Genomic DNA, 24,039 nt, shown 5'->3' with positions numbered 1-24,039 from the left:
TTGTACGTGGCTACATTAACTGGCGCTCCATTGCCAGAAAAGATGCGTTTTGTAGAGGAGATGGCAGACAACAATAGTAACAAAGAACTCGCCAAAAATTAAACAGTACTTCAAACGAGAAACAGAAGAAATACTTAAGACAGCAAAATGTCAACTATATTGGAAAGCAGGTCGATTGTTACTGTTAGGTATATAGAGACGATTACGCCAATTCTGCCCTCATGCAATCATGAGTGGAATGTATGAGATGTTGTGATATTGTCATAGTTTGACCCATGCATTTGTTTAGATCTTTGCACATGTGTATGTTTACATCACATGATCAGCTCCCCTATATTAATATTCATGACGTTGCAGCATTGCGATTGGATAATAATACGAAAGTAACATACTGCGGGACTGCTCAAGGTGATGGACTTTGAAGTGGAATAGAGTAACTGTCTGAAAGGGGACGCTGTTTCGAGTCCTTTATTTATTTATACTTTCTTACGTCAAAAGACGGTAACATAAAAGTATTACAGATGTAAAATAGAAGACTGTACAACTTAGTTAATTAGAATTAGAATTACCAGTTCAAACCGAATTGCGGTGGTCGAGAGTTTATAACGTCCGCCTCGTAAGCGGACGATTAATTCAGAAGGTCATTTTTAATCACACAACTGTAAGACGTTTAAATTTACAATCTTGGAATACTCCCCTCAGACTTGATGCGCATGCAGAATATTAAAGGTTAGGCCCCGTGTCAGTATGTTAGCTGTTATATTATCGACTGGTTATTGGAGAGTGATGGTATCTTGCGCATGGCGTTCCAGGAAATCAACACTATAAACATCTTGGCATTGGGACCGGTCTACTACATCTATAAAGAGAGTTCGATATTACCGTATAAGATGAGAGAAATGAGTTTGAAAGTTATAATCCAAGTAAACAAAAAAAGAATCTGTTTTAAACTCGCAAGAACTGTTGTACTAAAATGATTTCCTGTGACCAGTATAAATGGCATTCGGTCATGGCATATACATTTTCGATTTGGATAAAGATTAAATTTAGGCGGCAAAGGCATTTCTTACGCCTTAAACGATGTTAATGGAAACTGTTGACTGTTTCTCTTTAGATAACTATGTCCAATCTTCTTACTGTATATGCGTTCTTAGTCCTTTAGTGTTTTGTGTTGAACGCTGTTTTGGAAATTGGCCTTGGGGGTTATTGAGTCGGACGTCCGGTCTGGTTGATGATTTGTACATGAATGTCTGTCACGATGCCTAGATTTAACGCTCAATGACTCCCCCAAAGTCTATATATAAAGTCAAGAACTCCCACAGTTAACTGCACTGCATGGACACTGTTAACTCAGTCTAATTGGTGTGATCGCTTAGCACGTCTCCCTAACAAAAGCTGGCTCCAAGCTGTGTGAGAACACATTTTTCTCTGTTGTTAAACTGCAGTGCTTGCCAACTGCCTCTTTGCTTTACCAGCACAACTATACCGACACATGACAGAAAAGAACAAAATAGTACACCGCTTGTTTTAGGCGTACAATGTTACCATTTAACATATTATTATTTTTGAGAGTGTCTATATAGAATGCATTTATTTTGTTCTCATTCGTACTCGTACGCCAGGGGCTGCACGGGCATGATTCGTGAGCTTTATTCGTTTTTTGGAACATAATTATCGCGATCTCAATTTTGTGTCAGATCTAGGTATCGCTTTACCCTGTCAGTTACTAGATCTAAATAAAATCATTTGCCGGTCAATCTGTTGTTCGTTCAATTATCGTGAGCTCAATCTTGTTTCAGATCTAACTGTCCCTTTATCCTCAATTGTCGCTTTAATAGATCTAAAATAAAACCTCTAACTTGCAAATTGTCTGTTCACTCATTTGCGCATTCTTGCTTCCATATTTCTGGAAGTGCAGTATCAGTCTCGTCGAATTCGAAATACTGGTATCTGATCAAAGACACTGTTACAGTAACCACAATTATACCGGAGGAAGCAAGTAGATCTGAATTCAGCGAGATTAGCTCTTCATTTCATCTCACACCAAGGCCTATGACCCAGGTGGTTAGCGTGCTAGCGCGGCTAAACAACCCAGGAACCCCTTACCAATCCGGTCACTGTGAGTTCAAGTCTAGCTCATGCTGGCTTCCTCTCCTTCTTACTGCGTAAAACACCACTCAAACAAACATTTCACACATTTGCGTTTTGAAACGACAATTCGGTTCAAGCTTTCCACTCAGGAAGCAGGTGTTATACATACGAAACGGGCTTTAGTGAAACATTTAGTGAAAGTTTCCATTTCATTTCGGCTTTTATAGCATACAGGACTGAAACCAGATTTGTCGATAGCTATATAGGTGATGCCACACCTGTAAGTTATGCACCCACCCATGTATGCCGTAGCAGAAATGAACTTTGCTTAAAGCATCAGTATCAGTATTAAATCCTTCTCTCCCACTTACATGCTGTATTTAAGCGAGTCAGAGAAAAAGGTGTGTTTCCCACAGTGATCAAGGTAATAAAGTGCAGTTTCGAGTTCGAACTCCTTTATCGCAAAATGTAGTTGTCTTGTTGTGTCATGTAACCTGTCAGAAGTGTTATACAAATATAACTGAATACATACTCTATAGGATGCGTGTGCAAAAACAGTTTCACAAGAAGTTATTTAGAGTGGACGAACCATGGAGAACATTGTGGAGCTGAATTAATGTTCGATTGGAAATTTCCTTAAGAAAATTGGTTCCTCGGGAACACGGTGAGGCAGGTGATCGTCAAATTTATGATAACAAAAACTGCCTAACGTTTGTTGACAAGTCACACGATACAAGACTTGTTTTTTTACCTTTAACAATAGAAGAGTGCAATATCGAAATTTCCTGTATTATCCATCATCGTTCAAATCATTGAATTCGCGAATTTCAACAATTTCAGCAACAGACCCACATAATTTTAAGACAAAATGTCGCCATAATAATTTGGACAAACATAAAGTTTATTTTAAAAAATAACAGAGATTCACCTTTTTGGAAAATGGACTAACATACAGCAAAACCAAAAGCAAATGAAAGCACAGATAATGCGCAGATATGACACACAAAGTTAAAACGACATTACACCCAAAAGGAAGCTATACCTGCAAACCTTTTCATACTTTATATAATATACTTTAATGTATGCTTCTGTTTCTGTTCACTTATATCCATATTTATATTTCTGGCTACCTTTGGGTTCATAAAGCCTGGTTCTTTTAGAGCGATCAACCATTGGTCATCCGCCGTCTGAACGAGAACCATGCAGGCTTAACATGTGCGAGAGAGCAAGCGCACTTGCGCTTGTTTTCCGCATGCTAGTAGTAGAGATGATTAAAGCTTATATTATTTGATGACTAAAGCAGGGAGCTTCTGTCCGCCTGATATCTTTTCAGGATTTGTTGCCTCAGATAGAGGCGAGAGTCGTATCTCTTCATGTTCATAATGGTGAATGTTGACATATCAAACTTATGTCAACATTTACAAAACAACATGATTTTTTTTAATACAAAATGAGGCGAACTCATTTGCTAACGTTTTCCCAAAGCATTGCTCTGAACTAATGTCCACATACAGTTACACTCCATTTGGATCCTTATCTGTATGTCATGCAGATACATGATGCTGGATTTCACAGGCTATGTGTGACGATTTCCCAATTATCACATTGCTATATACTCTCTACGATGAAGTCTTTAATATTTGTAATTATTACGTCAGAAAACATTTTCATTGAATAACCAAAAACTGATAGTATATACAAACATACTATTAACCTCCATTTTGACCGGCATAATTGCATGTTAACTTATATGCAGTTACAATAATTGTTTCACTCGTCATTGTAGCACATCAAATCTTTTAATCTTAAATGCTGCATGCTTTTTAATTCAGTTCATACAGCTACTTTTCGGCAATATCATTGAGACATTCCATTATCCATTGCATTGACCAAACAACCTACAGTATACAAACAGTCTTGAACTTTCAAGTATATAGTATGGCTGTTTTTAAAAATGTATCTGTTGCTTATTTTCATAGCTAAAAACTGCACAAAACCTTATACTTTTGCTCTAGGGAATATAATATTTTCTATAAACCCGCTTGTATACACAAAGCAACTGTCGTAAATCACGAAGGATAAAGAGTGTAAATAGTCACTAACCTGGACAACTTGAATGATAAGACATTTGGCATATAACCTGGGCAAAACTCGGTCTGTATACATATAAGCATACAGACGTCATTCGCTAAGCCGCGTGTCGTATATACGTTTAGAGAGCTATACATAGTATAATCATCCAGCAAAAGACACTTTCATAAAATTACGTAAAAACTGACATGAAGGCGTCTCCCTAAATTTTCAAAGAAGACTGATGGGAATAACTAAAGGTTAATGAAAGAGCCCTGCATGATATTGTGGAAGAATATACTTGATGGCGGTGCATAGACCTATAAGCAAACATGCGCGCTGATAAGATATCCAATCGTGGTTGTGGCAGGGACATTAGGTTTTACGTGTCAGAACGTACTTACTCTCTATTAAGCCATCCTTGTACTGGTGACAAAACTAACAAAGGCTACAATGAAACAAATAATGTAATGCGCCTGAGCAGTGATAAGTTTTCCGGTTCCGGATGTCCTCACTTTGCACTTTTCAGGTTCAACGGATGTAGTTCGTCCGTCACTGATGAAGTCGGATGATACATCGGTCCAAAACTCTTCAGTCTCCTTTACAAAGGTCCCTCTGGGGAAAGGAAAGAGAAAAAACAATTCAATTTTTTTTGTTTATAAATGATGGGTTAACTTGCTGATACACAAGTCTCAAACGTTTCACACTGAGCATGGATGTTGTGCCAATTAACCACCAACTAAACGATTTTCCCACTCCTTATTTACAAGTAAATATTGTTTGTTAGACTTTGGCTGTTGTAGAAAATGTTTTTTCCTACTGATAATGACCGTAGGTACACATACGTTCAGATTCTCAATTTTCTCTCTCATTCTTCTGATATAAATTACCTCTTATGAAGCCTTTTTTTCGGACGCCATCACCGAACATTTTGGACAGGTCACATGACACAGTTGCACTTTTTCTACTTTCATGTATAAAAGAGTTCGAACTCAAACTCCCGTGGTGGACGACGCTCGCGTGGCCTTTTGCGCAGTCTTACTTTGAGTGAAGATCACTTACAAATATGGCGTGGAAGTTCGTAGTAACTTAGTAACGCAAAAGGTCTAGGGTAGGCCTATACCGAGAGACCCGATTAAGTCCTCCATCCACAAAATAGGCCACCATGGTATAAGTGAAAAATTTCTTGACTATAACATTTAACAATAATAAAATAATTAATCAAATAAATAAATGCCTCCATGTAAAAAAAATCAAGCGTATTTTCTCACAAAGCGACGATGTACGTTACTTTACGTAAATACTGGTAATCCATGCAGTCGTTGTTCCTTCTAAAAAAATTGTTGGAAAAACACACAAAAAATTAACAAGACGTCTGTATCTAAATAATCTTACTTGAATTTTAGTAAAAGTTACAGAGCTAAACGGTAAATTGGGTGACATATGGCCACGCAGAATTGGATTTACCTTCATGTGCGTTGATGGGGTAATCATATGTGAACGTTGTGCTTTCAAAAGAAGAAACACTATGTGGCCTCAACAAAATTATGTATTATTATGAGTAAGTATACCTAAAATAAACAGTTCCAACAGCTGGAGATGGCGGTACCCACGTAAACACGAGCTTGCGTTTCTTTTCTTTGGTGCTATGTGTCAGAGCATTCTGTAACAGAAAAATGCATTCATAAATGGTTTTATTTTGCTGATATAATGCTAAATCTTCGTCATTCACAAACGGATGAAACCAAAATCAAGAACGGATATGTAATGTTAAGCAAGGGGTCTTGCCAATAAATCTACAAACCAAATTCCAGACTAATCAAATCTAAGAAGAGGTATGGTGGTGAAACGAAACTCTTGGCGTACGGATCGGGGTGAGAGAGAGAGAGAAAAAAAAAAAAACAAAAAAAAAACGTCAAAACCCAAATTTTCGTGGGACAAATTTTCTCTGTTATCCGTTTTTTTCGATTTCTTATGCACTATAGGGCCTACATGTAGAGAGCATACAGGTATAAAATTTTCAACTGAAATTTTACAACCAATTGACTTTCTCAATTTCCAGTATCACTACTGTAACTAGTCTTTATCTTTTTATCTGGCAGCGTTTTACCTTTTGTTGATTAAAGCAGTTAATCGTCTTGAGCAAAGTGTTGTTAAACACGTAAGTACCAATAGCTGTTGAATTGTTAGGGCACTTGGCTATTCTTGCCTGGATGAATACTCCCTCGTAATAATTATCTCCCTTTACATCTAATGTGACAGTGACTAAAATGGAAAAGCAATCATATTAACAATTCGATCATGCAGATTCTCAGATGCTGACAAACTGTCATAAAGTGTCAAAATATAGCAAATGATTTTGACGTTGTTTTAAATGCAATAATAATTCAAATCAGACGAAGTCATTTCTTTTAGGTATTTGTATCAATGTTAAGTTCAATAATAAGTTCTAGTATTATAATACAGTTTCTCTTTGTCTCAGGCGAATAGAAAGATGTCCGACACTGACTTCAAACTCTTTTCGTACAGACATGTCAGAATATCCCTATAGTTCATAGCACATCAATCAAATTTCTTGACCAAATATTTCAGTCTTTTTAAACTTACTATTGGCGCTGTTAGCGTACGAGTTTGAACTAACGCCAATGGTATATGGAGCGTCGGAATTTTGGGCGTCCGCCTTATGCCCAGTAGGAAACATTTCACCACACGCCAGGGTGGGAGCGCCATCGGGATAGGCTACAGCCATACCAGTAAAAGCCAGCGTAAACAATACACCTGCAAGGTATTCCATGCTTTCTTTATCCTCGGAGGGCAATCTGAAAACATAAATATGAATATAAAATTTAAAAATAAATGAAAGACCCCCACACATCACACCGACTAGGTAAGAAGTCAAGTTTGGGTTAAAACATTGGTAAGTAATTCAGAGAAATATTTCTTCAGTCAATCAAGATGAATCATCGGTACATCTGACAGCTAATCGGGGCTATTCATTTCATAGTGCGAAATCGGGAGACCCGGGATCAAACATTTGTTGGATCAGATCAGACTTTAAAAATGATAGCTCCGAGATGTTATAGCAAGGAAACAGGACTGCTTGCCGTGGTGTCAGTATAATGTGAGTGGGCGGGGTGTCATATCTGGTGTCTTCGGCATAATATTAATCAGTGGCGGCATGGACTCGCTCTGCCACAAAAAGACACAATATATGTACACAACCCTAATGATCCCTTGTCGTCATATGACTGAAAAATTGTTAAGTACGTCGTTAAACCCCATTCATTCATTCATTCATTTTATAGTGTATTCAGTTTCTTCCCTCATGTACCCTGACTTCGTACTCAAAGTTTTTGCAATCAATCATAACCTCCCAGCCATTTCTGTACATTCTCAGGACTTCAGTGGAAAAGTTACTTGGATTTACGCATTTATATGAATGCTGGACTATAGTTCACAGTCACTTTAGTAGCATTAAGGTCTAGAGCTACTTGCGCTTGTAGACTTGGGGGACACTGAGCATAAAAGTGCTTGTCCTATGTGTTTACCCAACGGGATTGGGTTGTACCCCCCGCGGTGATAATTAATGAAATATTCACAGCTGCTTTCTTATGGTTTGGTCTGCTCTAAGTCACCTGAAGACAATTTGAGGCTCTTGCTTATCACCGTAACCTTTTCACGAAAAATTATGAGGATTGTGTAGGTTCTTGAATAAAGCTATGATCATTTATAGTCCAATATTGTATTCTGGAATTCAATTAATTTTTTGTGTTGGTATGTTTCATGGTAGGGGTCTTGATATCATGGCATTCATCGATATCGATAAACCATTTATCCATTTTATCCATTTCAGTAATTAATTTATTCATACCGATAATTCATTTATTGATATCGATAAATGTATACGACTTTTTACTGATATCGATAAATTGTTTGATGGAAAGTTTGTCAAAGTGGTCCCTGCATCCCAAATCTAGTTCACCGTCTAACGAACGACTAGTGTAAATCATAGCATTAACACATCGAAAGCTGTGTGCACTGCTCCATTCTGAATATATACATACATACGTAAATGAATCTGGCTTAATTTATGTAAGTAAACATGCACAATGTAGTTATACGCATATGCATTTTAGTCCGGTCACGAGATACATGATGCGTCGCGATATATCCAGCTGAGTACAACCGTTTTCAATCAACTTTACACACGCGCACCACAACCTCACAAAAATCTTACACTTTCCCTAGCCGAAAAAGTAAGTACAAATCATAATTTACAGCTATTCGTTAAGATAACTACAGGAATCAAACTCAATAAAAAAATTATACAAATACAGCAAATGTTTGTGTGTGTGCGCATGTGTATGTGTGTGTGTGTGTGTTATAGAATGTTGATTATATATGTCACTCACTATATATGGCCTTTGGCGTCCTGTAGATGTTATTTCCATTCACAAATAAAACATTCCAAGCGATGATCTTCAAAAGTGACTCCATGTTCTATCCATTACATCATATTTCAATGAAATCCCGCTTTCTTTAAACCTTCTAACTGTACCAATAAAAGAATATATAGCCCATGCAAGTACTCAGTGTTTATTACTTAGGATTGGCCTAGCAATCTTCATTCATCATGCAGAAACTACATGCTGATTACCAACTTTTACTTTATGCCCCCTATATGTTTTTCCATTCAGCGGTGGACAGGATTTGAGAGCAATAAAGTCAAATTGTAAATAATGGATGTAGAATACACGCATAAACTTATGATATAAAATATCATATATTGCATATGCCTGGTTTGACATATTTATAAAGGATACAGCCTTCAAGCTAAATGCTATATTCAGTGTTTTATTCCTGTAGCACGTCCTCTTTTGTACAAAAATCTTTCTGATAGAGTTCGGTTTGTAGTAATGTATTTCATTATCATGCTCTTTAGAGAATATCAGAATATAAAATAGCTGGCCTCCATATATTAATGTATATCAGTCCCAGATTATAGAATTATAATACAACTGAATCACTTAGGGTCTAGTCAATATATTTAAGTTTTGGTGGGCACATAAATAAGTCTTTTCACCTAGATTTGTACTTCAGAATTTACTGACGTTGTTGCATAAACCAAATGCCTTCCGCGGGGTATACACATGAAGAATTCACACAAATTTATTTGCGTTTTCTGTAGGTTTTTGTACTGTCAGAGTAATGTCATCCACTTATATTGTTCTCTCCACATATTAATTTCATACTGTATATATAGCCTGTGAATCTTTCTTGTGTATATCTTGCAAAAGGCATACATTTGGTTAATGCCACAACGTCTGTAAATTCTAAAATACAAATCCTGGGAGAAAGATCTAGTAAACTAACGCTGCTAAAAAGACATGATTTGACGGTAGCTGCTAAAGGTGCCGTTGAGCCGACAAAACCGGCTATGTATGATTCATTCAATTTTTTCAATATTCAGTTTAGCAACTACAGTAGAAACACCTTTACAGCCGTCGAATCCTTATGACCGTAATGTAATGATGACCGTATACTGTTCGGATACAAATTATCTCTCGCGCAATACAGCATACTATTTTGGAATAGCTTACTCTCCATATAGTATACAATGAAACGCATGCATGCTTGTATATGCAGTATCTATGATAACATCACTGAAAGCCAAAACAGCATCTATCGCTTGTATCTCTATACATGGTCACGTCGTGGCCCAAATACTATACCGATCTGTGGGTAAACTCCATCTCAACTTCCATTCATTACTATATTCGTAAAGTAAATAGGTTATGTAATAGCAAGAATTTAAGGTGTTTTACGACAACTGACACTGCATGTGCAGCAAAAGTGGTAATGTCACATTTCCTTCACGGATATACAATCCAACATCTTAAGTTAGTATATATACAATAATATCATACATGGACCAAAGACATTCAACATTTGGCAGGTAAAAAAAAAGGTCAATTCAACGAATGTAAGAACTAAAACCCATGCCGAAAAACACAGCTATAGGCAATAGTCCTACAGTACCTGTGATAGTTATTGTCCAACCTGATGCCAGGTCCAGTTGTCCTGTGCTCCGAGCAACGTGTATAGTGCTGTAAAATGTTTCAGGCGTCAAAAACACAAATGTTATTGAGTACGGCAAACATAAATAGGCTAAATAAAGCCACCTGTATCAGTCGAATCAGTAGTAGGGTTTGTTGACGAGATAAAATCCTGTTTTATAACCCAGCTGTCTCATTTCCTCAGGCAGACGTCTGTCGTGTATAAGTAGACAAATAGACATTGCAGGTTAAAACAATTGTAATAATGTCTAACTGCTCGACACGATTCTCTACAGTACGTGACGACACAAAAATGTACTTAATTTTACGGCGTTAAAAGCATGCCATTAACAAGTATTTTTCAGCTACTTTACAGACATTACGTGCAGGTTTCCTTTTGGGCAAAAACTACACGGATTTGGTCGACAATCACTTGACTTCCGTGGGTCGAAGGAAGGGTCACTCGTAATAGTTGCGGACATCGTGAGAAAATCAGGATGACCAGCCAGTCGTGCTCAGAGAGCTGTATCTGCGGTTTATGATCCCTAGCATCCTCCTTCTCTACACTCAGAGTATAACTGTACACATAAGCATATTATCAAGATTATAAATCAATATAAACAGCATGTTAGGCTGCTCATCCTGAGTTCACTGGTTTTCCACAGACATACCAAAGTAAACAGAAGTGTAAAGTAAAAAATAAAGTGTAAAGTTAAAAAACAAAACGTGCTTCTTCTTGGTAACTTGGAGCACTTATGGGCACTGAAAAGGTGTCTTGCAAAGGTTCTCATACAGTCCCACAGGGTGGCAAAAAGAGATAGTAGAAAGTCCTGCGTGTACATTGGTGCAATTGTTTGAATTTATGTTCTGTGTTGGAATCCAACTTGTGGGAATCTAAGTATGTAGATCTATATTCATGTGCATGACTTACCCTCGATTTTCTCACACTTATTGGGTGTATTACTGAGGACCCAGTGCTGTACAGTGTCAATCGAGTATTCAAAATGTAAGGCAATGATGTACCAAACCGGCAATACTGTAAGTTTCATGAACTTGGACAGTTCATAAATCAGCATTCTATAAAGGAAGTAGCTACCAGCATGCATGGTGTTTAATCATACACAACGCCCAACGGCTCCGCCCCTCCCCCCCCCCCCCCCGCCCCGATGTACATGTCAAGCGGAATTATTCTATTCGACAGATATCAAATCACGCTACCTTGTGAATGCACACATGGAGCGACAAGCCATCTGTGGCAGACGCCATATTGCTACGTTCTTGGGAGCATAAGTTATTTCTCAAACCTATCGTGCACCAACAACCCAAGCCTCGGCAGTCAACGGCATCATCGAAAAATGCACTAAATGATATGGATTAACGTTCAGCATTATAACTCTCTCGCAATCCTTCAGAAAATATCTAATAAAGTGTCACCACATCTGAACCTTAATCTTTATCATCCGTTATGATATATGGTTATGATTTTTTCATTATATAAAAAATATTTCACTTATACGAAGGCGGCCAGCATTATGGTGGGAGGAAACCCACGACCATCCGGAGGTTGCTGGAAGTCCTTTCCACGTACGCCCGGAGAGGAAACTGCACATATATACATACATGTTACATACATGTACATAGATTACATACCTATATATTATTCTGTCTGTATTCCAGGAACGCAGTGATGCTTTGACATGTATACATACATAACATTGCGATGAGCTAACGCGATTTCTAAATATAACTTAATAATTGTGCCAACCTTCTCAGAATGTTGTCAAGAAGTAAGCCGCCCGGTAATAAGGTGAGCACTTGCTTTCCCCCAACTCACGGAACAGTCAGTGGTGTAGAGAGATTGCTAAGATACATCTGCTGCACGCCGATCCACCCTGGTTGGTTACTCTGACATAGGCTTACAGGTTTGCTTTAAAGTTACACATGTTATATGTCAGCTCTCAGTAACATAGCTATAGTCTATTTCGCTTAGAGAGTCGCCTGTATTCAGCTGTAAAACCAGTCACACTCGTTACCAAACTTGCCCTTATGTAGTGTCACGTAACAACCCAAGGTCCACATATTGATACGTTGGCCATCCATATTATTACAGAGAAACTGGAGTTAGAATACTTTTTCTAATTCATAAGGATAAACTCCATAAGCTAAGTTTCGACACCAAGAAATCATTGCCTCGGTTGACGTCATAATTATTCAAAAGCAAGTTGCATGCTGGGCAATGAGCGTGGAGAGTGATTTTTTTACAATTCACCAACAAGCGATTAAGACAAACTCCTTGCATTAACAAAGCCTACACTACTCTCCCTGCGAACAACTAGATTGCTTTAATTCCTAAAATCCATCTCTAAAACATGCGGTGAGATCATATATTTACTTATTAACGTTATAACGTTATTTTATACTAAAACGTGTAAACAGTTTCAATCATGGGAGTGTCAGAAACAGGGTTAACAGTAAAGCCGACAGCATTTCAGGTAACTGGTGTTACCCTCTTTCAGACCATGTTGAACTCCGCCCAATAACCACCATTCCACTGCTTTTTTAATAATTATGACGTCACCCTAGGCAATTGGTCCTTTCTGTCGAAACAGAACATATGGACTTTAACATTATGAACCACGTGACACTGACTAAAGGCGGTAGCGAGTCTGACTGATTTTACAGACAGCTGAATATAGGCGACTCTCTAAAAGAAACAGACTATAGGACAACTGGTTCAGTTGTGGAGCAGACCCCTCACAGCACCACAGCAGGTGTAAAACGCCCATTATCGGCAGAGGATATACGGTCATGTATACGATATTTATGATCAGATAACGAATAGTATGCGAAGTCGGCATGGAAAATAGAATTTTTAGTAGAATATATATTCTATGACATCTGCATAGCAAAGGTAGTGGTTTGCACGGGTGTCTTACGCAAGGTTGAGGTGGCTCGGCGAGAGACAGCTTTACAAGATCCAGGCCACATAGCACTGTTCATTATTTCACCATGTAATGCTGATTTTGGTGTCTCTGTACACTGTAATGTACTTTCCAGAATAAGAATGTACATTATCAGTAGTTTCCTTAAACAGAAACTACAGTGTGACAATTGGGTGATGTCACAGCTATCGTTTAACGTTGAATAACAACATCTGTTTTCAATAAAACCATGGTATAGGAATCCAGCACTGCTAAATTTTCTGCTCTACGCAAGATGCCACCTCCCTCCCAAGCTTTCAACAGAAAATATGGGAAATATTGAATTGTTTTGGATTTTGGGTGCTGCTGAACTCGCGTGTTTTCGTTATCTCTCTATCTGTAACACCCCGTCCATCAACTAAATCAGTATGAGCGGTAAATCAGCGTATATCTTGTATGTAGCCAAGCAGTCGTACAGCGTGATCATCATACAACTGGGTAATGAAGACTTTGAACGCACACAAAAACGTAACAAGATGAAAGTAATATAGTGTATCGTCTGATCTTGCAGGTGGCCATTATTCTCATACAGTATACTGTCTTGGCAAGCTAAAACTAAAAGCACAACAGACTTATATGATGTTAATAGCATCAGGTAAAAGTATAAGTTTACTAAATTGGGTTCACCTATTCCACGAACAGTTAGTTTCTAACTTACAATTTTTACTCATGGAACGAAATGCTCGATTGTCTGAAGGGGGAAAATGATTCTACAACGTTGGTGAATCTCTTTTAACTCTAAGAACTTACCAAAGACACAAATCTTCCAGGAGTAAGGCTAGGAATATATCCATCCTCTGTGAGATGCAACACTTCATCCACAGAACTAAACGATATTATGTACAGCAGAGAAAGCCCCTATGGCCTGTAGCTACGCGTGGCTGTTGGCGTGCTTATTTAGAAACCAGAAAGTATATGGTTCACCTTACCTGTATATCTGTCGTGTGACGAAAGTCTGGCGGCTGGTTCAGTGTACCTCTCGGGGTGGCGACACAGTATGACCCTTGTTTGATGAACTAATGAGGCAGCTTCCTCGCGTTAGCCGTCTTGACCTCTGTTGATTTACACTGGGTGACAGCAAACTGCTCGTCCGTGTTTGAGAGCCGACGGCCTGTAAAATGTCAGCAGGAGAACAAAACCGTGGTTTAATTACGAGCCCAATCGAGTTTCAGGCACGTACATGGTCCACTTGCACCCGTCCTCTACAAAAGATATTCACTACAATCAAACTAATTGGAGAAACGTTCACGAGCGAAGGATAGAGAACAATCAAATTCGGCCTTGATGCAATAGGCACTAAATGTACTTTAAGAATCATTTAGTAGTTCATCTTCCTCTTAAGTATATGAAGTATATCAATAACTGACACATGTTTGTATTTTCTCAGTGCGTCCCCAAGTGCTTGCGTGTCTTTACCGAGTATTTGCAAGAGCCTGTCTCATCAGGTACTTTGAGGTATTCATGTAGGCCTACTGATGAGAAAGTGTCTCGCCATGGTACTTTCTACGTAACGGGCATTTGAATCTTTTCTTCATCAGATATCAGCATGTCTTATTTTCAAAAAGTCTTTTGAAGCAGCCCTTATGCAGCTGCCTTTGTTTATCTTATTCTACTTACTCTTCCAGTATTGATATATACTACACAGAATGCCACTCAACAAGCGGAAGGTTCATAGGCTTCTGTTTTGTCACATTTCACCTAATTCAAATCTGTATAGGTTTAATCATCATGCTTATGGGTTATGTAAGTTAACACCCAAGACTTAGTTTCACATATTTGTTACACATCCACAAGAATAGACTATATATGCTAAAACGAAACAGTTGATTTTCTTCAGGTTTGAACCGTGTAGGAATTTAATCTAAGCTTGTCTGAGACCAGCAAGAAACAGCCAATTAGACTGTCTTTAAGCTTCAAAGTTATTAAAAGGCATGTCTGGCCGTTTAAATTGTGCATGGTTTAATTGGCTTTTAACATAATGAATTGTGCCAAGTTCGTCAACCTCCATTGGTTCTTTATCATTCGTCTGAAACTCTGCAACATGAGGCATACATTTTCTTTATTTCTTATTAATAAGCGATGCAGGATACTTAATGATCATGCCATATATATATATTTTTTGGCACATGTGCAGCATTTAAGTGAATGCGGACTGTGACCAACCAATCAATGCGCGTCCCTCCAAGCACAACACACGCAGAGAGAACCACGTGTTTTATGTCTGTAGTACAGCGGAGTTTAGGCCAGTAATGACACTGTCTATACCATATATCGCGCTTAAAAGTCTGTTTCTTTGATTTAAAGGTCAAAACTCTAAATCAAGGGGATGAGCTTGGTTGGAATTTCACGTCGTTTTCAAAAACATTTTGGCCATACCACGACATATGAAGGCATCTGTTGTAGTATGCTGGACCAAATGCAGACATATTTATAACGCTGCCTGTCTGGAACGACATGCTGAAGGTACCAAACACGATGCCTTTCCAACGCCTGAACATGTTGAAAACATTTAATATTACTATGAACAGTAAATTATTGATTACAAGATATTTGGACAGTCAGTATAGTAATCATTTGTTTTACTACTCACTCGAAGTGTTACTTCAATTTCTAGTGCTTTCATTTCAGTTAGATATAACTATTAGACGACAAATGTTGGCAAATACGCATTCGTAATAACCGTACGCAACAAATTAACCACAAGGGTTCGAGGTTTAACTGAACATCTTTTATGCGTGGACTTTCACGACAGACAAGTTTTTTCCAATACAATGTTATGTCCTGTTACATAATAAAAGGAAAAGTGAAAATGTCAATTTAACAAACGCCCGAGGAATGTTTCACATCAAATGTAGGACACGGGTAAAAGGTTTAGATGGCTACTCTACATTATTCCTGCATAATTAATTTAGGGTTACATTAAAATGAATCTTTACAAAGAAAACATATCAAAAGTTTGGTCTTTTATGGTTACTTTCATCAACAAACAACTAGCTCGTAAAATATACATGAGACTTCACCTGCTTTATAGAAAAATACTGGAAATTTTAGTGAAATTTGTTTACTTGTATTTTATAACTGTGTTTTTAGAACTTTGAAACCTTAAAGTATATATTGAAACCCGCGACTCAATGAGACGGTCTTCACTGTACAGGAATATAAATGCCTTGTTTGTGAAATATTATTTGATGTTACGTTGCAGTGTTTATATTACCTAATATGGATGTACTATTAAGTATCATATGATTTGGTTGCTTAAAATACGAGGATACTTGATAATAATAGTGTGCTGTTTTGTTTTTTTACTGTTCTGTTCTATTTTGGTTCGTCATTCATTCCCATGGTATTGTCGTTAGTAAATGGTAGATTGTGACAATTTTCAAAATAGTGTCAAGACCGAACTTTACAGAACCGCAACCAGTCGCATCGTTTTAAGTCAGAATGCCACATACACATCAACATGTTCTACAACAAAAGATAATAAGTGTTCTGACTGATTCCAAACTGAATTAGTAAACGTAAATTTATGCCTGTATTGTAAGGAAACTCGTCTGGACAATTTACATACCTACATGCTTTAGTGTTGTAATATCTTGCCATTTTGGTACAAGCCCTTGTGTAATAAAATGAATACCTCTACTTTTATACCATGTTAAACTCAATCTACACAAGAAGAAAGGTGTCACATGATATGTGACGGCCGTGGATACTCTAAAATTCAGTGTACAATTTTCATTGCTTGTGGTTTGTAATACATGCATATTGTGAAAGTATAATGGATGAATATTTACATTAAAAATATTCTATGTGGTATTTCCTACTTGTTAAATAAACAAACCGAAAGCCGTACCATATATAAAGTACATTGTGGGTGTCGATAGACATATACTAGGCAATTCTCGGTCGTGTAAGACAGCAGTGGATTTGTTGCGTATATGTCTTACCCAATTCATTCAAACAAGAAATTCGTGGAAGGCATGTAAATGAGAAGTAGCCTGGTGTTAAGAATCCAGGTGGCCGACATGATGTCAATACAAACACGGAGTCGAGCACTTGCTTTTGACATTCCAGTTCTGAATGTGTATGTATCTAAGAAACCTGACTCAAGCAAAGCATCTACTGTTATCCGAGATCTACCGTGAATGTAAAACTGAAGAATTGGATAACAATTCCATTCACATACAAATATATAAGTTGGTTATACACTAAACATTTCTGTACTGTTATTTTGAATGCTTATAACAAAAATATGCACACACAGTGCTTGCGTTGGATATACATGTATTTTTTTCCAAATTCTACCATGCGTGTCCATGTGTGTCGGGATCTCCCTAGGACTTACCAAGGTAACATAGCGATATAATCTCTTCCATAAAATAGCGATGTCTAAAAATAATTACGTCTACGCGAATGTACGAAGATAATGCTACGTCCGGGTTAAATCTAAGCCTCGATCGTAACATACATTTGTGTACAAATCGTCAGCTGTTTAATGAACGTTACAGGTAAATAATTGCAAAGCCAATTCCCAAAGCAACGTTTAACGCAAAGCACTAAAAAAACGAAGAAAGTGTATACCAAGTAATTTTAATCAGCATTGAAAGGATGTATCATTCTTATTGATAAGTTGTGACATACTTTAAATAAAAAAGATATGTATCTCAGCTGAGCTTTATGTACAGGCAACGGTTCATATATCCAGCAACAGCGATTATGCTTAACGTGATGTTTAAACTTCGCCTTACCCTAGATTATGCGAAATTATGACTCAGTCATGAACTATATATAGGGAATTATATTCTAGGTTAAGAAACTTAGCCTAGAGAAACTCTAGGTAAAGGCGTTTTGACACACTTGATCTTGTATAGTCATATACATGTGACGTTGATTTAAATCGCCCTACAGGCGAGATATGTAAACGCTATTTGCAACACCCTTCTGCACATTGCTATACCCAGGTAAGGATAAAAGATGAAACTTTTCTTATCGGTCTAGAATTACTAACATGCCGTGTTGTCATCAAACAGTCACATGATAACAATGCAGAGACCAGTGGCCTCCAGGATGCTTAATCCACCAGCAGAACACAGATTCGTGCAGGCACAAAGATCAACACATATCACCACAGAACTATAAGAAAGTATATCAAGTAAGAAAAGTTAGGGCAAAGTCACGTAAGGAGAAGCAATCAACAATTTTCAATGATGATGGAAATCTTGTATTACATTAATTCATAAATAGCAGTTAATAAAAACAACCACTTATAACATTACGCCATTGAGTGTATTTTCTGGATCTTTCCGTCCTGAACTACTATTATCATTATAGTCTTCGTTTAGTTTCAGTGCTTCAAAATACTGTATAGCATGGAAGGACAATCTCATCTGCATTAATTTATACAGTACTCAGCATATGGTTCCAGTGATGAAGAATCGTTGCAGAATCTCCTCGAGTCGTATCTCAACCTAGATCACCATGAAACAGATTTGCACAAAATTTTATATAAATTTCTACACAACGTTTTTGGTAAAGTTGCCGACAGGCCGGCAGGTAAAAACATAACCTCCTTAGGAAGAAGTTAAAAGAACAAGAAAAAAAGGCATGCCCCTCGTCCACGCTCTATTCTTATACGTTAAAGTTTAGAGACATGGACTCAACCAATACAAACGCAATCACACCCATGTTTATGAGGATCTGGGCATTGTTTCCGGTAAAAATTCACAGCGGACGTGTGCATAAGCTTGCAATGTGGATTAAAGACTACAGCGCGTGAAATAGAACAGCAGGGGAATCCAAAATCCCGTAATTACAGGTATGATAAACGTAAAATACGAATATACACTAAAGCAGTACATAAAATAACAGACTTGTGACACAAAAAGTCACGCATGATCGTGCAGATACGTGTCATTGTATTTAAACAATGTGTTTCATCATGTTTAAATTAACCTTTGCTGATTTCAGATTTAAAATAATAATAATAATAAAACAGTTGGTTATCAATGACGCACAGAGACAGACAGGTGGAATTATACTCTAAATTAAATGCAATTAAGCTTACGCCATTGAGTGTTTTTTTCTGGATCTTTCCGTCCTGAAGCACTATTATCATTATGAAGTCATCGATTAGTTTTAGTGCTTCAAAATACTGCATAGCACAAAAGGCCAATCTTATAGCCACATAAAATAAGATGAAAAGCCTCATTACTATTTAGATAAATTATAAAAGGCGAGAGGTAATCGGCTTTCAGTTGCTACATTTTAAGCATTTACATGAACAGTTAGAATAAAACCATAACCTTGGTAAATTAATAAGAGGCCGAATTTCACCGCTCATGCACGTGTGATAATTTGTCACCTATCACAATGTCGTCGCTGCTTTGGTTTTACTGTCTAAGCTGATGTTTTTTTATATTCACTACTGTAAAAACCGTTTACGGTAAAACCATAGTAACCGGATTTTAAATATTTGACCATGTGGCCATTTGCCAACCATCGCATTGTCTTCGCTACTGGGGTTTTAATCTCCGTGTAGCAGACTTTTACATTTACTAACATTATAAAACTTTTATGGCTAAATATGTAAAGTCCGACCTATTGTCAGTTTACCTCAGTTCGGGAATTATCCCAGCTGTTCATGTAAATGCTTAAATTACAGCAGCGTATAAGCTTCCTACCCCCACGATCACCACGACAAAAAATTCAATTCAATTGCAATGTTCTCTTCACACTTCTGCCAAATGGATCATTCTGTTCCTCAGCACAAATAGTGTGTATTTCTGAATGACGAATTGCTTACTTATAAAATTAACTCTTTACTCTTAATCAACACTTTATGTACTTTGTAAATTTGTGCATTTCAAGATACGCCCAATTGCAACGCTGGTAAAACTGGAAACACGGTGCCGCGTCACACACTCCACAAACATATAGTTAAAAGGTTAAATAGTGTTCGGGTGACGTAAGCGGAAATAGATTGCTTAAAATTAATAAGATGGCAGCTCCTTCGATTTTCTCAGTGTGAGCGATTTTCTTTGAACTGTGATATCTGGATTGTGCAGCATCACAAAAGTAAACATATATAGATACTTTATATAACATCTCTATCTCTCTCCGGAAGAAAGACTGGAAAGAATTAGAACTCAACACAACATCCAATCAATCATTAAAATGAAGATCATTCAAACAACGGTCGGGTGTCGATTCTAGTAAGAAATCATAAGAAATGTTGACATGAATCAATGCGGAGCATAAAATCTCAAGGACATATCTGGTTTTCTTTTCCATATCGACAAAAGCCCTAATAAAAGTCAACCTGATTTTTCGATTTTCCTATAAAAGAAGATTTGGAGGATCTTTTTTAGCCAGTTACGCATGCAGCCTTATGCATTCTTTGTATTCGTGGATTCTTTTGACAAGCCTATTTAGCTTTTGTCAGTTCAGTCCAACTCAAATCATTTGGGCTGTAACATTTCACATTTATGCCGTAGGCTCAAAAATATTGGATGACTTCATGTTAGTAAGATATGATACATCAAACAATGATTCGGTCAAATACACCAATGTACATAACATTCTCTTAATAAGTACACGTAAATAGTGTATTTAATTTTCTCAGTAATACCGGAATAAGGTAACAATGTGAATATAAAACGACAAATGTTCGTTAAGTATTTGCAACTCTTTTGGTCAAATTTCACTGACACAGTACGACTTCACATTTCAAGTTTCATTTGTCATACCTATGCCAGCAATTCGCAGTTGGTCTTTGTCAACAATTTTTTTCCAACATCTATGATCAAACCACTTATGTACAGAAAACCAGAACTATGTGAAGGGTGTGTATCTCTTCACCGCATAGTGTCTGGATAAGAGATCACGTATGTATGCATAGGCCGAGATCATCTAAGACGACTGACTCAGAATGTGTCACGTATAGAGCCCGAATACCACGCCATCTGATTTAGATCACGTGGATTCCCCACATGTTGGAAAAGAGCTTTGCTGGTTATCTTCAGTTTTGTTCATCAAATCATATTATATCTGCAGTTTGTTTCAGGTAACGGCATTAAGTTCGCTCACATGTGTTGTTTTCATACATTTGGGTAAAAATCGTTGCATACAATTATATAAATTATACATATATATAATGATATGAATGATATAAATAAGCTCATATAATATATAAGAGAGAAGCAGTCATCAATTTCTAGTGATGAAGCGGTGAAGGTAGTTGATATTCTAGAGATTATATGCAAATCCATTTCAAAAGTCGAAGGCCGCAAGTAACTTCCAGATCGAATTCAAATTTCCGAAGGTTTGATTGGAAACATAATAAACATGTATTCTTGTACAGCCCCTTGTTATGTGATCTGAAGTCTATGAACTCTTATCATTTATACCATGTTTCATGAACAACTGCAATCAAAATGCAACTGGGATACTCCTATTTACCAGTGTAGTAGAAGATTTGGATACCAGTGCAGGTGCCCAGAACATTCCTTGCGTCATCTGACTGATTTACATCAACAGAATTAAATCCTGACTGAGGTAAATTTATAGGACTAATAAAAGACAGGACTTCACCGGTTACATATGGCCATTTACCAATTAATACGCTGTTGCCGCTGCTCTTGTTTTACTTTTTATGACGTAGTCTTTTATATTTGGGTTTTTGGACCAGGAACGTTTATTATGGTTGACAATGGTATACGAATGCCTGTTTCGACGCTTGGATGTATTAAATCTCATTACATTTTATCCACTCTGCAAGGCCAGAGTAGTATACAGGGCCCTTTGGTATATAACTGTCTAAATACGGATAATTTACAATTTCAAAATTGAAATTAAAGCTGTGAGTAAGATGGAAGTTCCAGGTCAATAACTGAATTCAGAACTAAGAAAGTATGTACAAGGAGAAGCAGTCAACAGTTTTCAATAATGTTAGAAAGACGCAAGGTATGTTCTGGGTGACTAAAATCAGTATTCAATTATGATTATAACCGTTTATTATATACCGATACGAGCGATCGCCTTATTCGGGATTATTCCCCTTTTATAGTTATCTCCCCTCAGTGTACATGTACTTAGATAATTTCCCGCTGGTTGAGCATGTGACATCTACTGGCCAATCAAAGTGATAATCATGTATATGACCATGTCGTGGGCTACCACTGCGGAGCTGGATCCTCTAGAGATTTCAGCTGTCAGCACTTTGTTATCACTTATTTTAATTCCCAACCGCAAGGGGCTTCATGGATAAAAGGCCAATGGTAAAGCAGGCCTATTTCCAATGAACTGATCAGCCAGTATTCAAGTATAGTCCTTGTCTGTGTGCTAGGGTTACTAAATGGGGTTACAGTGTAACTGCGGTCTGACGAGGATCAACCACGGGGATCAACCAGGGTATCAACAGCTGGTATATGTTCGAGTTACCCATGAACCCCTTAGGGCCTAAAACTGACATTTGCTTGTCCCTGAAATACAATAAAATTGGTGGGCTTCGTTATCTTCATATCATCTCTGTCAGCATTATTTAACTGACAGGTTTATTGGTTTGATTATCATATAATATGTATAATGTAACATTTATCTCAGTATTTTTGATTGCAACTGTTCATATATCCTACGTAGCGAACTAAGTTAACACGATGAATATACTGCCCTAGTCCCAGGTTAAGAGGAATTTGACACAATCATAAAGCAGAGCTCCAGAGTTCTGTCCATATTTACTTACAAAAGAATTATACTCACTAGTAAACTTTAGAAACTTACAGTGAAGGCGCTCGGTGGAATAACCTTGACACATTAGTATCTCAAAAATACGAGATATGTACACGCCATTGGCAGGAGCCTTCGGTATATTGTTGTCCACGTAAGGATAATTTACAATGTCAAAATTTAAACCATCCCTCTTGCCTGGGAGAAAGGAAAAGGTTTTGGCCTTTGTCCAAATTTAGGTCCAGATAAGAGGTACCATCTGGAGAGTCTGTGGTTTCCTTTAAATCCAGCCAAGGTGGGTATGTACGTTTCACAACTTTTGTTATATATGGATTGTTTCAAGCCCGCTGATCATCTATATATCGCTTAGTGAATACGAGAGATCAGGCCAGGTGAGGATTACTTCCAAATATTTTCTGTACATAGTCGTATTCATACGAGAACAGGTGTAGGTCAGCCAAAGGGGGGGGGGGGGGGTTCCCCTCGAAGTAGGTACACACTGACGATATATATTCCTTGCTAAATTATCGCACAAAGAATTCGGTGTCATGCGTCTGTATGCATTTCATTATGGAAGAGCTGAATAGACGTCCTATAGATCAGTTGCTGAGTCATTCAGCGGACTAAGGTAATTTTTATAGGACGATCGAGAGTTTTTGCTGGTCACGTTCAGATTATGTGTTTTCTACAGAAGGCGGAGGGAACGATCCCTACAGATGGCAGGTTTTGTTAAGTTGTTGATATGTGTGGTTTAACTATACAGACACCTACGTCAGCATCATTTCTTGTATAGGGCTATACGCAATAGCATGGATTACGGCAATATTCTAAAAATTAACTCCCATGAACCATGTTATTAGTTTAATATAAACTATCGCAAGGTCGTCAATGTTTTGGTTTAACACAATAAGTGATTAGTTTCTTTTCTGCAATCTTACTGTTTTATACACTGGCCGTTTCTTTGTTTACCTATATTTTCCTTTTGTATGAGAACAATTACTCAAAGAGTAATGGGCGTGAACGACACGTCACAATGAAATAACCCCATACTTTGTCACACAAGTCTTAACATATAATGTGTCCACATTTATAACAAAATAAGGAATAAATAAAATTCATGT

The 24,039-nt window shown here is 37.5% G+C and overlaps 1 protein-coding gene across 5 annotated transcripts; it reads right to left on the bottom strand.

Annotated features, from left to right (window-relative positions):
• Positions 1–2,971: 2,971 nt before the first annotated feature.
• On the bottom strand, positions 2,972–14,191 carry LOC135471199 (putative defense protein 3). 5 transcript variants are annotated; one of them, XM_064750311.1, is made up of 6 exons: positions 11,983–12,100; positions 10,201–10,268; positions 6,769–6,980; positions 6,272–6,426; positions 5,733–5,824; positions 2,972–4,776 (listed from the first exon to the last, which is right to left on the bottom strand). In XM_064750311.1, exons 3-6 carry the CDS (start codon positions 6,953–6,955, stop codon positions 4,572–4,574), a joined length of 639 nt encoding a protein of 212 aa, XP_064606381.1. In that variant the 5' UTR covers positions 6,956–6,980; positions 10,201–10,268; positions 11,983–12,100; the 3' UTR covers positions 2,972–4,571. The 5 variants fall into 5 exon arrangements, with proteins under 5 accessions (XP_064606381.1, XP_064606386.1, XP_064606384.1 ...); XM_064750316.1 differs by lacking the exons at positions 10,201–10,268; positions 11,983–12,100 and adding an exon at positions 14,128–14,191; XM_064750314.1 differs by lacking the exons at positions 10,201–10,268; positions 11,983–12,100 and adding an exon at positions 13,949–14,055.
• Positions 14,192–24,039: the final 9,848 nt, after the last annotated feature.

The sequence above is a fragment of the Liolophura sinensis genome, chromosome 7 (genome assembly GCF_032854445.1).
Source record: "Liolophura sinensis isolate JHLJ2023 chromosome 7, CUHK_Ljap_v2, whole genome shotgun sequence".
NCBI classification, from domain to species: domain Eukaryota; kingdom Metazoa; phylum Mollusca; class Polyplacophora; order Chitonida; family Chitonidae; genus Liolophura; species Liolophura sinensis.
The sequence above is the reverse complement of the archived record's forward strand: the minus strand, read 5'-3'. Positions and strand labels throughout refer to the sequence as shown.

What these genes read in the sequence shown, in the direction of transcription:
- LOC135471199 (XM_064750316.1), bottom strand. Translation starts at nt 6,955, where the DNA reads ATGGAATACCTTGCAGGTGTATTGTTTACGCTGGCTTTTACTGGTATG. An exon ending in GTACGCTAACAGCGCCAATA is followed by an intron (nt 6,427 to 6,768) that starts GTAAGTTTAAAA and finishes TTTCCATTTTAG; the next exon opens with TCACTGTCACATTAGATGTA. An exon ending in GTTGGAACTGTTTATTTTAG is followed by an intron (nt 4,777 to 5,732) that starts GTATACTTACTC and finishes TCCTTTCCCCAG; the next exon opens with AGGGACCTTTGTAAAGGAGA.